The sequence below is a fragment of the Acomys minous genome (genome assembly GCF_964271855.1).
Source record: "Acomys minous genome assembly, chromosome: 19".
Classification (NCBI taxonomy): domain Eukaryota; kingdom Metazoa; phylum Chordata; class Mammalia; order Rodentia; family Muridae; genus Acomys; species Acomys minous.
In genome coordinates, this window is record NC_140499.1 from 35,857,106 (window position 1) to 35,872,616 (window position 15,511).

General features: G+C 41.4%; 2 protein-coding genes across 13 annotated transcripts in view; one reads left to right on the forward strand and one right to left on the reverse strand.

Annotated features, from left to right (window-relative positions):
- The window catches only part of MED12L (mediator complex subunit 12L), a 315,424-nt gene that overhangs the window by 88,555 nt on the left and 211,358 nt on the right, over positions 1-15,511 (forward strand). For 8 of the 12 annotated variants that reach the window (XM_084768339.1, XM_084768345.1, XM_084768347.1 and 5 more), the window contains 3 exons: positions 2,283-2,497; positions 3,562-3,666; positions 4,504-4,680. In XM_084768339.1, coding sequence (XP_084624465.1) covers positions 2,283-2,497; positions 3,562-3,666; positions 4,504-4,680 — 497 coding nt within the window. The remainder of the gene's footprint in view (positions 1-2,282; positions 2,498-3,561; positions 3,667-4,503; positions 4,681-15,511) is intronic. The other 4 variants (XM_084768349.1, XM_084768350.1, XM_084768340.1 and 1 more) reach the window with 1 other exon arrangement.
- GPR171 (G protein-coupled receptor 171) lies at positions 8,590-15,376 on the reverse strand. The gene is made up of 2 exons (XM_084768367.1): positions 14,753-15,376; positions 8,590-10,778 (listed from the first exon to the last, which is right to left on the reverse strand). The coding sequence occupies exon 2, from the start codon at positions 10,712-10,714 to the stop codon at positions 9,755-9,757; it is 960 nt and encodes a 319-aa protein (XP_084624493.1). The 5' UTR covers positions 10,715-10,778; positions 14,753-15,376; the 3' UTR covers positions 8,590-9,754.

Consider the following 15,511-nt stretch of genomic DNA (forward strand, 5'->3'; position numbering starts at 1 on the left):
GATGGGTTTGAGTTGAAAAAATAAAGACCGAAGAGCCGACTACTGGCCTTATGTCTGGTATTCTTCTTTTCTTTGCAGTGAGTTAGCATTAGTTACTTTTCTCATTGCTCTGATGAGATGCCTGACAGGCTTATTTTCACTTTAGGGCACAGTCCATCATGTGGGGAAGTCACCGCTCCAGGTGCCTTCAAGGTAGCTGGTTATCCCACACCCCAATTCAGGAGGAAGGGGTGGGGGGTGCACGGGTGGGGTGGGGGCAAAGCTTCTTGGTGATTACCTCATTTTCCTTTTATTCGGTCCAAGATCTTAGCCAGACAGAACAAGACTCCCCCACATTCAGTTTCTTCCCTATGCAGTACAATCTGGAAACTCCCTCACATACAGGCACGGAACATTTGTTTTTCACGATGGTTCTAAATCTCATCTAGTTTGTAGTCAAGAGGAGCCATAACAGGAGCCATAACAGCCTTGCCCCTACCTCCTTAGCATTTAAATTGTTCTGTTATAAAGTCTTATTTGAAATAGCGCACATATATATCCTGAATATGCAGCCCTCTCAGTGTACTTAAAGGTAGTCATAAATTGTTTTAGTAATAAAAGCGAAGCCTGTCTAGCCATGCTTCGGTTTGCATTATGAGGTTCATGGTCATTTATTTTCTAGGAACCACTATCTCTAGTGGATATAAACATGTTTTTGTTTAGATCCCAAGTGTAAGATGGGGAACAGACTTCTGAGAGATCAGGTGATGTTTATCCACTAGAAGATGAACCACCTCCTTGGGGTGGGGGTGGGGGGCTTGGTTTTGCCATCTGAAACAACCAAAACAGGAGGCAGGGCTTTTGGGGTCTTGGTATTGTTTGGCTGTTCGTTGCTCCACTTACGAGAAATTCCTAGAGAGTGTCTTCAGAGAACTCTTCGGGGCTCTGGGTTCTTCCTGCTGCTCCAGGTTCCAGCAGCAACTTTGGTTGAATTGCTGGTCTGCTGAAATCCTGCCGACTAAGCCAGGGGAATCTCTCCCAGGTCCCAGGTCTACTTCTCCTTTCCCCATTAACCTCTTCTCTCCCATCCAGGGTAGGTGGACTGGAAGGGAGGTAGAAGCATTAAAGGACCTCAAATAAAGTAGGTTTGGAAAAGGTTGAAGCCAACAACTATCATCAAACTTGAAATTGCGTTTAGCACACAGGACCCACATATTTCAATTATAACTGCACTATAAAAGCCTGCCTACCAGGGCTGCCGGGAAGACTGCAGTTAAGAGCACTTAGTGTGCTGCTAAGGACCCAGGCTCAGTTCTCAGCACGCATTTTCAGTGTCTGGCAGCCATCTGCAATTCCAGCTCCTGGGCATCCTAAATCCTCTTCTTACCTCTGAGTGCACCTGCATACAAATAAACTTGGGGCACATTCACACACACACCCAAAAAGAAACTTAAATAACCTGCCTATTAGTCAGTGCTTTACAAATGTTAGTGCCTCAGTAAACGTTTGAATACAACTTAAAAAATAAACCTACTAATTTTTTTCTCTGCTACTTTTATGCGTGTATATAGTGAATTCTGGTCACACTCATTGTCTGAGTTAGGGTGTCCATTGCTGTAACAACGCATCAGGACCAAAAGGCAAGTTGGAGAGGAACGGGTTTATTCCGCTTACTCTTCCACATTGCTGTTCATCAGTACAGGAACTCAGGGCAGGAACTCAGGCAGGCAGGGCAGGAACCCGGAAGCAGGAGCTGGTGCCAGAGACCACGGAGGGGTGCTGCTTAATGACTTGTTCAGCTTGCTTTCTAATAGAACTCAGGGTGACCAGCCCACAGTACACTGGTCCCTCCCCCATTGATCACTAATTAAGAAAGTGCCGTACAGCTGGGTCTCATGGAAGCATTTTCTCAACTGAGGCTTGTTTCTGATGACTCTAGCTTGTGTCAAGTTGACACAGTACTAGCCAGTACACTCAGATACCACCTTTCCTATCTCTCCCCCACCCCTGTCATCTTTTATACTTTTCAAAAAGAAATATTGAATATAAAAGTATAAAAAGTAGTGAAAATGTTCTTTAAATTTTTTTTTAATTTAAGTAATTTATTCAGATTACATCTCAATTGTTATCCCCTCACTTGTATCTTCCCGTCCCTCCCCGCTTCCCTTTTGCCCTATTCCCCTCCCCTAGGTCTGTGACAGAAGGGGACTTCCTCCCCCACCATGTAAATATATTCTTAAACCTTGGATTTCCCCCCCCCCCCCTCACCAAGAAATTTCTGATTCAATCTCTTTGTCACCTAGCGGACCCAAACAGTGAATGTGAGAAGGTAGAGTTTGTGAACCTGGTGCTGCTTTTCTGCGAGTTTATCCGCCACGATGTCTTCTCTCATGATGCATATATGTGTACCCTCATCTCTCGAGGAGATCTGTCAGTTACCACCTCCACTGGGCTTCGGTCACCAGTGGGAGAGAATGTGGACGAACACTATTCAAAGGACCATGATATGAAGATGGAGGTATGCCCCGGTGGTCGGGGGTTGGGGGTCGGGGGTGGGGATGGGGGTGGGTGATGCCCTTACCCCACCCCAAAGTAATCATCTCTAGGGGAGTCAGTTTCAGACAGGCAGTCTAGTGATGGAACGGCAATTGGATTTTAATTCCTTTCTCTCTCTGCAAAGTCTGTCTCCCCTCCACTCACAAAGGACGTTTGAAATTTACGTCTTCTAGATTGTGTGTGTGGGTGCTGTATTATTAATGAAAGTTATGACATCACAATTTTTTTTCATGCGATTAAAGTGATAAGCTTTTAGTCTTAGATGTGTGTAGCCTGAAATTTCCTTCTAACTTTGTGTCTCGCAAATGAACTTGTTTTTAAAGTGAAACTCCTTTGATTCTCAGGAGCCTCTCCATATACCACTCCTCTCCTCGTAAAGAGAAAGTCCCTGTTGTTAATAACACACATTTTTCTTTCCAAATTTAATTTCTGTTTCTAAGACAGGGGGGAATTTATGCTGTGACTATGACGATGCTTTTCTGTCGGGTGCTGATATTTTAGACATTGTTCCAGATATTTAAGCTTTCAAGATAAAAAGATTTAGGTGACAGTGAAAAATAGTGCGGACTGATGAGACTCTGATAGTACTTAAAATACAACTTGATTTTGGTTATTTAATATGAGTTTACCAGATACTCATATGATGTGTTTAAAGTTGTGGTTATATTTGTTAGTTTTTTTTTTAAAGCATCTCATTTTTAGTTTTTATTCTTAGATCTTTAAGTCTCTCATTTATTTTTTATTACTGGAAATAGCCTAATGAAAGAAATTGTGGCCAGTTTGGTTTAAATTATGAATCTCAGTGCTCGTCCTTTAAAACATGAAAAAGGACGAGCTTTGTCTTCTCCAGGGGAATGCATGTTACTCTTCAAAACAGTGCACATCTTCAAGTTGCCTTGCAGTTCCTTAAGAGAAGTAGATATTGGGGATGACAGTCAGGATGTTAAGTTCTTCTGTCATGTTTCAGCTTCCGTTTCTTACACTACAACATTTACAACGCGGCTTTCTTTCTCTGGCAATTACCAGGAGCACAGTATTATGGCGCACATGGGCCTCGGCTCAGGAACCACTAACATTTTTGATGAAGTAGACAAGAGTGACTTTAAAAGTGACTTTGGTTCTGAGTTTCCAGTAGGTTCAACCTTTGATTCTCATTGATAGTTAACCCACCAGTTCCCACCCCAGCTTGTCTCCATCTTTTTATTTTCTCCCTCGTGTGTTGGAATGACCCACACGTGTGTTGTGAATGCCATCCACCCTAAGTCACAGTGATGTCCTGCATCAAGTTATCCTCATGGTGGGGTTCCATTGTTGCCCTTTCTAAAGCGTGGCCCTCCTGGTCTACCTGACTGGCTGCGATGCTTCTATTTTGGGATCATCCTCTCTAAGGAGTGTGGGAATGTAGTTTCATTATGACATTCTATGTATTGAATTTCTAAAGGATAGCTTTATCGATAATGTGTTTTTCTAGTGTCTTTCAGTATAATGTGTTTTTCATGAATCTTGCTATTTATTAAAGCATTGTTTGGTTGGACATTTTAAAACATTTGCCTATGGCTTAATCTTACAAGTATTGTATTACAAGCATCTGCTTTTGGAGGGAATGTAACTCTTTGAGGATAACGTGTTTAAGTTTGCTTACATAGCCAGTCTTCTGGTTGGTTTGGTCACTCTCCCCCACCCCGTGTGGTTTTTCATTTTCCCATTTTCTCAAAGTTGGGGTGGGGGATGATGGTGATACTGACAGATTTTTTTGTGTGTGTGTGTGTGTGTGTGTGTGTGTGTGCGCGTGCGTGCGTGCTTTAATTTTGTGGAAGTTAATAAAATTTCTGCGTATCTTTTTCATCAGCTGTTTTGTGGAAAAGCTACTCCGAGCAGCACTTGTGTTTGAAGTTCTGGGATGTGGCACTATGGCTTGGCTTTGCTCTCTTCATTTATGATGTTCACTATTTGTTTTACATGACATAGATTTTTTCTCCCATGCCTGGAGAAGCCTGTGAGAATGCCAACCCTTCCTTGAGTAGAAGAATGTCAGTCAATGGTGAGAAACTGATAAAGAGGGAAAAAACAAGAGAATTAATTTTTCCATCCAATTATGACCTCCTCCGCCACCTACAGTATGCAACCCACTTTCCTATACCTCTGGTAAGTCATGGTTTCATCGGTGTGTACCGTAATGATTTTATTATAAGGTCCTTAGTGGTTGCCTGTCAGGTTATCTACCGGCTCCTCTTCTTACCTGTAATGATGTCAGGTGAAAGTTGCATTTGCTGCTCTGATGGCTACAATTTGGATCATATAGCCAGTGTACAGATACAGCTTGAGAATTACGGTGTGATGTTAGTGACTGTCTAGATTATACCTCCCTATAGTAATATCCTTTCAGCAAAAGATTTGAGTCACTGCAGGTAATGTCTAAATGATTGTCCTACTTCAATTTGAAAGTCATTTGCTGATTAGTTTTTGTTTTTTTTTTTACCTTTACTGTTTTGACTGTTGGTACTTTTGACATTTTACAGATGATTAAGAATTTTGGGGCACAGGAGAAATGAGTAAGGAGAGGGATGGTGGCTTATGAATCGCAATTTCCTCTGTTAGTGAAACAATTGGGTGAAACCCCGGTGCCCACTAAAGGGCAGGCATGCTTTTGACATCCCTGTACCCCTCCATTCTCGATGTGAATATTGGCAAGAGGACCAATGCCGCTGACAAATAGATCTGATAACAGAGGTTGTGGGTGGGATGGACTTGGCTTTGGGCCTGATGAGTTTGGGCTTGGATAGCACATGAAGGGAGCTTGGTAGGGGAGTTAGTGTTGAAGTCGTCAGTAATGAAGTGTTTAATCTCGAAGAGAAAACATAGTATTTTAGATCTTAGTAATGAACATTAGGCTAAAAGCTGAGACATTTTTAATTCCTGGGTAAACTTTTTCCTGTTTTTTTTTGTTTGTTTTTGTTTTGTTTTGATGACACCTTTAGAAGTTTTGGTCAGTAAGCTGAGAATTTTGTTAAAGCTAAATATAATTGATATTTTGAAATAGCCTCCAAATGACTCAAACTTCCTAAGTCCATTTTTTTTTTTTTGTTTTTTTTGGTCTTACGAAAATTCATTCTTTTTTGTTTTGTCCTTGTACTATGTCAAAACTTTACAAAGTTATTTTTTGTTCATCTCAGAATATTATCAGTAATTTTCTGTGTTTTTTTCAGTATAGCAGAGTAATCTGGCAGTTTATTTATGGTAATGGGGAGATTGGCCTTATAATATTGCAGCTGTTTCTGACCCATTCGTGGATGAACTATCATACCTTGGGTTTGTTGAAAAAAATTTAAGTATAAAATAAATGAGTTTAAAGCTTAGAGTTTATTCCCTACAAACTCTGCAACTCTGTGGTAATGCACATGTCATGTCATAGTCCTGTGAGGCACTTTTAACACTAGGGGAAATGGGTCCAGGAACTCTGTCCAATCTTTATAACTCTTTAACTTTGTAATATACCTGAAAGCGCTCCGAAGAACACAAAGCTGAGTGAAAACAAAACAAAACAAAACGAAAAACAACAAAACAACCTCCCCCACAAAGGAAACCCAAAACAAAAGAAGGAAGTAGAACAAGTATAGCGAAGTGATGCCGGAAGTAGTTGAGAGGTCCATGTGCTGGCCTGTGTAAGCAGGGTTTGTAAGTCTGTCTTCTCCATGTGTCTGGGAATGCAATCAACAGTCGGCTTCTTTGTGGTATTTTTTGCATGGCTTTGTCCACCTGCTTAGAGGAAAGTGCTTGTCCCTTGACAGTTGTAGGACCTAATTTTAATTTTTATTAGAATTTATGTGTGCTTATGCTGCTATGTAAAGCATATATTTGTGGTGTGTATGCGTGTGTGTGCACCTGTGCACGCATTCATGGGGTCAGAAGTGTGTCCTGCTCTACCGCATTTTATCCTAACTTTGACACAGGTCTCTTACTGAAGCTAGAACTAAGCTGGTGGCCAATAAGCTCCAGTGATGATCTTATCTCTGCCTCCCCTGGTGCAGGGGATACAGTAGTGAGTGACAATTCCTGGGTTTTTACGTGGATTCTGGGACCTAAACTTAGGTCCTTATGGCTGCACAGGAAGCCTTCCTACCCCCTAAGACACCTTTGACCTCGTGTTTTATTAGCTTTTGTCCTAGTTTGCTTTCCATTGGCTATAGACACATCTCCAAAAGCACCCAGGGGAAGAAAGTGTTTCTTTCATCTTGCAGATTACAGACCATCATGAAGGAAGAAGTCAGGCAGGAGTTGAAGCCAGGACCTGGAGCAGAGGCCATGGAGGAATTCCTGGCTTGCTCCTACTGGTTTGCTCAGCCAGTTTTCATACACCATCCAGGACCAGCGGCCATGGGATGGCACTGCCCACAGTGGATTTGCCCCTTCCACATTAATCTACCATCAAGAAAATGCCCATAGACTTGCCTACAGGCCGATCTGATGGGACCATTTTTCTCAACTTCTCCTCTTCCAAAATGAATCCAGCTTGTGTCAAGTTGCCCCCTAAAAACGTGTACATGCACAGCTTTCCCTTGCCGATTTATTTAAGGTCCCTTTTTATAATGGGCACAATTGAGAATAAATCAAAAGGAAAAGCATGAGCTAATAAAATACTGACCTTATATTGAGAGTCTTTTTCTCTTCTTATTAGGAGGATTCTGCCTGCCTCTGGTACATGAGGAGAGAATATAAGAACATGGCTAAAATGTTCTCGTCTTTTGCTAACGTCTATGTTGTCTTCCTAACTAGAGGCCAAGGAGAGTGTTTGGAGGGATACTTGAGCAAAGATTCAAAGACAGCCGGGTATACTGTTTCCATGGCTGTTTTGATCTAATCACCAGAAGAAAAAAAAATGTCATTTAGGCTCCAACAATCACAGGTTTTATTGTGTCTGCTTTCTACCATTCTGTAAACCCGCAAGAATTTATGTGGTGTCAGACATGCCATTCGGATTGGAGTTCCTGTTACTGACTTTTTTTTCCAGAAACTGCTGTTACAAGTTTCTTTGTAAAAATAGACAATTAGTCCTTTTTCAGTTATTTACTTCAGTCTAAGAATATATTTGTGAATGTATACACAGGGCTTTGAAACTAATTCTTCACGTACAAAAATAGCATTTCAATCAAGTGTATTTTCAACATCCAGGATCATATTCATATTTCCTCCTCCCTTCCTCTCTCCCTCCCTCCCTCCCTTCCTCTTCCCCTCTCCTTTTCTTACCTTTTTCCCTCCCATCCTCCTCCTTCCCCTTTCCTGTGTGTGTGTGTGTGTGTGTATGTGTGTGTGTGTGTGTGTGTGTGAGAGAGAGAGGGGGGGGGGGAGAGTCTGGGCTATACAATCTGCACTGCCTTGTGATCCTTCTATCTCGGCTGTCTCAGCCTCCAGGTGTGGTGTTACAGGCATGTGCTCCCACATCCTGTCCAGGATCACTGCTCCTCACAACCACGGCTATTAAAATGTAGTGCTTTTTCTTTAATTCTTATTTATTTAATGTGCATATGTATGTGTGCATACCTGCATGTACGTGTGTGTATATGTACATTCCTGGTGCCAGAGGATGTGAGAAGAGGGTATGGGACCGGACTTGGATCCCTTCTGCAAATGGAGTTACAAGCAGTTGTGAGCCTCCTGACGTGGGGTGCTTGGGACTGAACCGTGGTCCTCCACAAGAGTAGCAAGTGCTCCTCCCTGTGGAGCTATCTCTCTGGCCTGTTTCTAACTCTTGCATGTGGATATTCATAATGTTAAAAATCCCCATGGAAGAGCTGGTTTTGGTGGCATATGTCTGTAATCCCAGATTATGGGAGGTAGAGGAGGAAGATCAGGAGTTTAAGATTAATTTTAGATATATAGTGAGCTCAAGGCTATAGAGAGCTATAAGAGATCATGTCTCAAAAACAAACAAAATACCCCCCACAAACTCCAAAATCTCGTGTGTGTTTATTTAGCTCTTTCCCAGTTTTCTTAATAAGTCTTTTACAAATGCCATTCCTCAAAACCTGTATGCACTGGCAGCAAACAGGATCTGTGTGTGTGTGTGTGTGTGTGTGTGTGTGTGTGTGTGTGTGTGTGTGTGTGTGTGTATTGAACTCTGTACTGCTGATGGCCCAGTATAGACTGGTTGCTAGCATGGCCTGGTGTATGAGTCCATATGTCTATTTTAAGACTCTTGCCTAGTATTATTTTTAAAAATACCTTTGATGTGGATTTTTACTTCCAAAACAGTTTCAACAGTTAATATAACTTAGTATCTCCATTATGTTGTTAAAAATATCTCATGTTTTTGGTGCCACCTTTTAAAATTAATTAGGGATAGGCTCTCATTTTATACACCAGGATGACCTGCAGTTCACTTGTAGCCCATCCTATCCTCAAACTCACAATGGGCCTTCTGTCTCAGCCTCCAGCATGTTAGAGTTAACCAGCGTGACTCACTGTTCCCGTCACTGTTAGCCTTTTATAACTAAAAGTTGTTACTGTGCTGCACAAAATTAGATGTTAAACATAGGAGTGAGGAATAGAACATTTACTACTTTTCAGGGAGCTGGAGACATGGCTCAGTGGTTAAGAGCACCGCCTGTTCTTCTGAAGGTCCTGAGTTCAATTCCCAACAACCACATGGTGGCTCACAACCATCTATAATGTAACCTGATGCCCTCTTCTGGCCTGCAGGTGTACAAGCAGACAACACTGTATACATAATAATAAATAAATCTTAAAAAAAAAAAAGAACATTTACTACTTTTCAAAGAGATAGATTTTTTTAAAAAAGGACAAGGCAGGTATTTTGGTGTTTTTATTTTTTTAGGTGGCTGAAGACCTTTAAGGCTGTGTTGCTGAAGGGCCTGCTGGCACTTAGATACAGATTGTTTGACACATTCCCATCAAGGGGTCAGTTCCAGGCACTGGAATGAGTCTCTGGGCCTCTCCCATGGCTCTTCTTGCTCTGATTATTCCAGCTGACCTTAGTTGAACATGCTTTGTTAATTCTCCTGTACAGATCTTTGTGCTAAAGAGTATCAGCCACGGTGAGAGTGCAGGACTTGGTACATGAACCAGTCCCTGTTTCCTAGCGACCGGCTGCTATTATGACAAAGTATCTTCTTCCATCCTAGCATCTTCTTTTGTCTTTAAGAACCAGGGCCAGCTTTACGGCCCAGTCAGGAAGAAGGAGTAATACGCAAAACCCCGTATTTTACACCTCATTTTCAGATCCCGATTTTTCTTTCTGAGCCTTGGTCTTTTTAGATGAAGCAAAAGTCTCCGTGACCTTCAGTCGAAATGCCTTTGACAGGTGATAGTACAGGATTGGATCAAAACACAGATTGGATACAGCCAGGAGCAGGGTGGCCTCTTTGGCTTTGAAGAGGGAGATTCTAGTCGCGCAGTCAGATATGACCTCTGTCTGGCTGAGGGTGTATGGGATCCTGACGGCGTGGTAAGGAACGAAGCATACGATGTAACTAGTTGTCACCAAAAGAATGTTGACCAGAGCTGTTTTCACATTCGAATAGTTTGCGTTGTCTCTGTTCCGGTACAGTTGTCTAATTACAAGGAAGTTGGATATCAGAATGATGGCTGTGAAGTTTAAAAATATTGCCACACATATGAAATTTGTGAGCAAGTGCCAATTTCTCCCAAACTCCTTTTTAAACTCCATGCAACCTACACTCGGCTTTTCTGGAATGTCCTTGATGGGAATCACCATGTTTGGCACCATTATCAGAAGGACCATGAGCCACACGACGGTTGATATCATCCTGGCAAATCCGGGTTCTTGTATTCGGTATATCTTGCAGCTGTGTGTTAGCTGGAGACAGCGATCCAGGCTGACAAAGGCTAAGAAGATAATAGATAGGTACATGTTGATGTAGATGAGACAGGCCGTCACTTGGCAGTGGAATATCCTTAGCTTCCAGGGTGCCACACCCAAGTCAACAGCAATTTTTACCGGTATTGCCAGAGTGAGCAGGAAGTCAGCCGTGAGCAAGTTAATTAAGTAGATGCTCACACACCTGTGCTGTGTGGTTTTCTGTGTAAAAGCCCAGGCTGCGAAACAGCTTCCTATGATTCCAATGAGGAAAACTAAATAAAAGAAATACGTAAATGGCTCCAGATCCCTGTAAACTGGGCAGAACAATGAACTATTTGTCATCTTGAGGGAGAAGGTTGAGTTCAACAATTAAAAAAAAAACAACAAAAAACAAAACCGCACGGCCCTGTTAGAAAGAGTAGGAGGGAGATGTTAGTAATTAAGTCAGAAAATACTTAAAGACATTTATACTCAAAATACCACAGTCTTCCTAGTTTTAGGAAGAGTTTCACTGGCCTAGTGGGGCTATCCTAGATTTATGAAAAGCCCAGGTTCTCCACTGTCTGATTCCTGTGACTTTTAGGAAATCTCACGTCAATTTGCTTTTTGGAAAGGATGTTTTTTGACCTTGCGGTTTGTGTTGTGAAGGTCTCTGTGTGACGGGTTGAGAGAGACATTTCTCTGCAGAAGGAGGTAAGTGACCAGAGGTTCTGGGAAGTGGAGAGGAGAAGACAATGTGGTTTTTGTCTGAAGATTTCAGTGTGGCTTTTCTGCTTTTTCTTTTTATAGGTCTTGTAGCATATGCTGCAAGAACCTAGGCTGATGATGGGAGGAAAGAGATGACAGCAAACCGTAGAAAGGTTTTTAAATTGGAATTTTAAAAGTAGGTCCTCTGTGGTGAATAGCATATTTTTAGAAATCAGATTTGCTCCCGTATTTTCAGTGGCATGAGTTAGAAGTTAAACTCTGGTTCTGAATTGATGCCCACTTCCTCTCTCATCGTATTCAGTTCCACAATGGTACAGACCGTGAAGGCTAGCGCTATGGCCTCCAGCCATGTTGGATGAACATGTCAAAGATGCTATTTAGTTGTCATATTTCAGACCAAGTACCCATGCAATAATTTTTGTTATATTTTGCTTGCTATGTTAAGGAAATTACTTTCTCATGTTTCTTTTTGATGTTTAAGTTCACCCAATGGAAACACTTGTTGAACACAATGGCTGTAACTATTTCTATGCAAGTATTTTTGAGCAGTCTTATGAATATATATTTTAAAGCCTTCTAGAACGTGGCTCTGTTTATTTGTTACAACATCTTCCAAAAGAGGGTCAGTTATATCTGTCTTAAAACATGTAACTTTATTGGACCTGCTGGTACTCATTTATAATCTCAGCCCTTAGGAGCAGCGCTTGTTTCAGGTCATCCTTTGTGAAATGGCAAGGCTAGCCTGGTCTACATGAGACCTTATTTTAATCTAAAGCAAAACACAGCAGAATCCCCTTCTAACTTTCATAGTAGAGAACCACCACAATTGAGCCTGATAATGACAATACAGTTTTGTCATGATCCTTCAGGAAGAGCGTCCAGGCTTGACTTAAGGGCTCAAATGAGGCTGAGCTCCCTTTGGTGCGGTCCAGTCTGTCTCTCAAGTTTTGGGCCACAGGTGGCACTTTGTGCTATGCCTCTTGATCTGGGCAGTTCACTTTCATGTTAAACAATATTCTTTTGCTTTAAAAGCAAGATCAAAAGTATCACTTCCATAAAGCAAATCTACATGGAGTTTCCTGAAGAACCCCAGAAATTGGACAGTGTAAAACCTAGGCTTCTCGCTGGGCAGTGGTGGTGCACGTCTTTAATCCCAGCACTCCGGAGGCCGATCGCTGTGAGTTTGAGGCCAGCCTGGTCTACCAAGTGAGTCCAGGACAGCTGAGGCTACAGAGAAACCCTGTCTTGAAAAAACAAACAAACAAATAAACAACAATCAAAACAAACAAACAAACAAAAAGTCTAGGCTTCTCATGCTTTAGTGTTTTAGCAGGAGAAAAACCATATGCTGTGTTCCAGGACATTGGAAGATTACTGACAAGTGGAACAGCTCAGCAGCCATAAAATCCTTCTTTAAGTCAGACAGCTTTTAAAGCCTTACTAAGCTATAGCTACTTAGAATAGTTAATGTATGTACTTTTCAACATGTATTTATTAGCATTGTGCATGTCCGTGTAGTATGAATGTGAGTGTGACTCAGTGTGCATGTGGAAGTCAGTGGAATCAGTTTCCTCCTTTCCCCTTTTCTGAATTCTGGGATGGAACTCAGGTCTACTCCTACCTTACACCTTCATCAGCTGAGCCATCTTATGGCCTGCTGGGTTTATATTGGAAAGGTGCAATGCACGCACTTTCTTAAGTGCCACTTAAAGGCGACAGGGTCTTCTCTTTTCCCAACAGTAGTGAAAGGCTTATAGGATACCTGGACTTTGTCATTCTGTGCCAACCTTAGTGAAAACTGTAAAGCACCTACTGTTTACATTTGATGTATTTACCCTATTTATACTTAAAAAAAAAAAACAACACGATCAGCTGTGTTGGGTGGTTATAATAATCTCAAGTATACAAGCTTCAGTCCACTGCTTGGGTAGCTGGCAAATTACAAAGCCAAGATGCCATCTCTGTTATATTTCAGAAGCCACAGTAAAGTCAGTGACGATTCTGATGTTAATGGGTAATGCAGTATGGACCAGCCCTTACCTGAGGTTCATGTAGCAGGAATATTCTTAGCAAACTTAGTAAACTTCTTAGTTTTAACCCCCACCCCCACCCCAAGCACCCTAGTAATAAGAGAAGTGTAGTCATCCCTTGTGTTTTATAGTGTGTATGTCTGTGTGTTCACATGCATGTACATATATACACACACGTATATATGTTTAAATATATTAAAAGGCTGACTTTAGGTCTTTTATGTAAATTTCTGTAAACTTTCAAAGCTATAGTGACTTATTTTTCCCTTAGTATCCCTGATGTCTGTCTTTGTTTTCAGTGCTGGGCTTGAACTCACGGCTTTTGCACACCTAGCATGATATCTATTACTGAGCGACACTTCCTTAATCCCGAGTCTCTCTTTAGATTGTTTGAATCTTCACTGTCTGCGAACAAGACCCACCTCTCTCTGTACTTAAGCATGTGGTGGGATTTTAGAATTCCTGCACTTTACTGATACATGGATTGTTTAGTGATGACTATTTTCCAATCCTCAAGTCAGTTGAGGAGACTGAAAAGTGATCAAGATTCCATTAGTTTTCCTGAGGAAGATGAGGATATGTGCTTGCTGGTCATTCTTTCCCTCTCAGACTTTATCTGTCTCTCTTTCTGTGAGTCCTTCCTGTCGTCCCATGAGCCTGAAGGAGACTGTCATTTCTGAATGCCACCCCAGGCTCCTCTGACTTCCTCATAGGCATTTCAGATGTTATATAGGGACAGTGAAAATAGTTATTTATTTCTCTTAGTACCCTATTGCTTGAATAATTATATGGCAAACATTTTATTGGCAAGGTTTATGATAAGGGGAAACGTTAGAATGCTTTGTTGTGGTTGGTGTTCTCTGTAATTTGAACCGACCGTCTACTCCAGCTCCAGAGTTCAGAAACCAACTTCAAATAGTCACAGTGTAACTGTTCACTCGGTAATGCTGAGAATCATGAGTCCTTTGCTTTTGCTTTCACTAAATTATGTCTAGGTCGCCATAAGAAACAGTTTCTCAAAACTTTGCATATGTAGATCAGCGGCGACATTGTACTGTAACAACATCCCATGCTCTCTATCTTAAATCTGAGACCTAAGAGCCTAATAAACATTGTGGCAACAGTATCCCTGCAAAGCAGCGGAACTCAGCAGTACTCCAGCAAAATCAAGACAGATTTTAAATGTCTCCCTGGTTCTTTCTCATAGATTGCTCATTCCTTAGGTGGCAAAAACTAAACTAAACTGAGACTTAGAACGCTTTCCATGGAAGTCATGGTAGACATACTTTGAACTTTGCTAATGGAGGACTGGTAGGGGAAAGTCGGGGTGTAGGGCCTGGTGAGGAGATAGATCATAGTTTTACCTATTGATCTAGTTAGAAAACCAAGCAGCTCAAGTTATCCTTGCCTAGGTAATTTAGCCTCATTTGCATTTTAGTTTTTAAGAATACAGATAACACCGAAAGAAAGTAGGAAATGCTGTTAGAAGTCCACAGCTCAGGTGTAATTACAGTTTGATTGTTGTCACCCTGCCACCAAGTAACCTCGTGACTTTTGGCTCTTTCTACTTCAACACTGAAAATCATGACTTTGGTTTCTATGGAAAAGAAATGGAATTAGCTAATTGTTGCAAAGGACGTACCTGGCTGTGTCTCCTCTGGCCTGAGCAGGCCTGGGTGCAGGTCTTCAGTGAGGCATGAGCTGTTTAGTAAGCCACAGTGACAGCAGGCCCATCTTGCAGGGTTGCCTGCCGAACTAAAAATTTCCTTTCCTTTCTGTGTGGTTTTAAAATGGTAGAGACTGACGTAGATGAAACTGTGGTTTGCAAATGGTTTAAACTGTTTGAAAGTCTCCTGAGGAAGTTTTGTGAGTAACTCAAATGTGTCATTGTTTTAGAGAAAATAATTTTCATTTACTCATTATAATACCTTGCCACTTTTATCTTTTTAAATAAAAGTGCCTCAGACTGTTCTGTTTTATAACAGTTTAAAAAATACCAATGTTAATATCTTGAAAATGCATTATGGATTAAGATAGTAAGGAACTTAAACAGATACTTGTTTGATATAGTTGTTGACACTAGCACTTCAGAGGTACAATTAAATACTATTGTTGCAGTTTATATTTCTGCTGAGATATTTGTTAGTTAAAACAACAACAACAACGTGACTGGTAGACACCTGTAAATGCCAGCATTTTGGAGGCTGAGGCAGGGTGATAGCCAGGAATCCGAGGCAGCCTGGGCTCTGTGGTGAATTTAAGGCCAATCTAGGCTGTGGAGTAAGACTGTCTGATGACATTAATACAATATAGCATTTGGTATGATATAGTTTACTTTTTCGTTCTTGTTCATGCCAGAAAAATATTTTATACATTTACTGTTTTGCATGTACACATATGT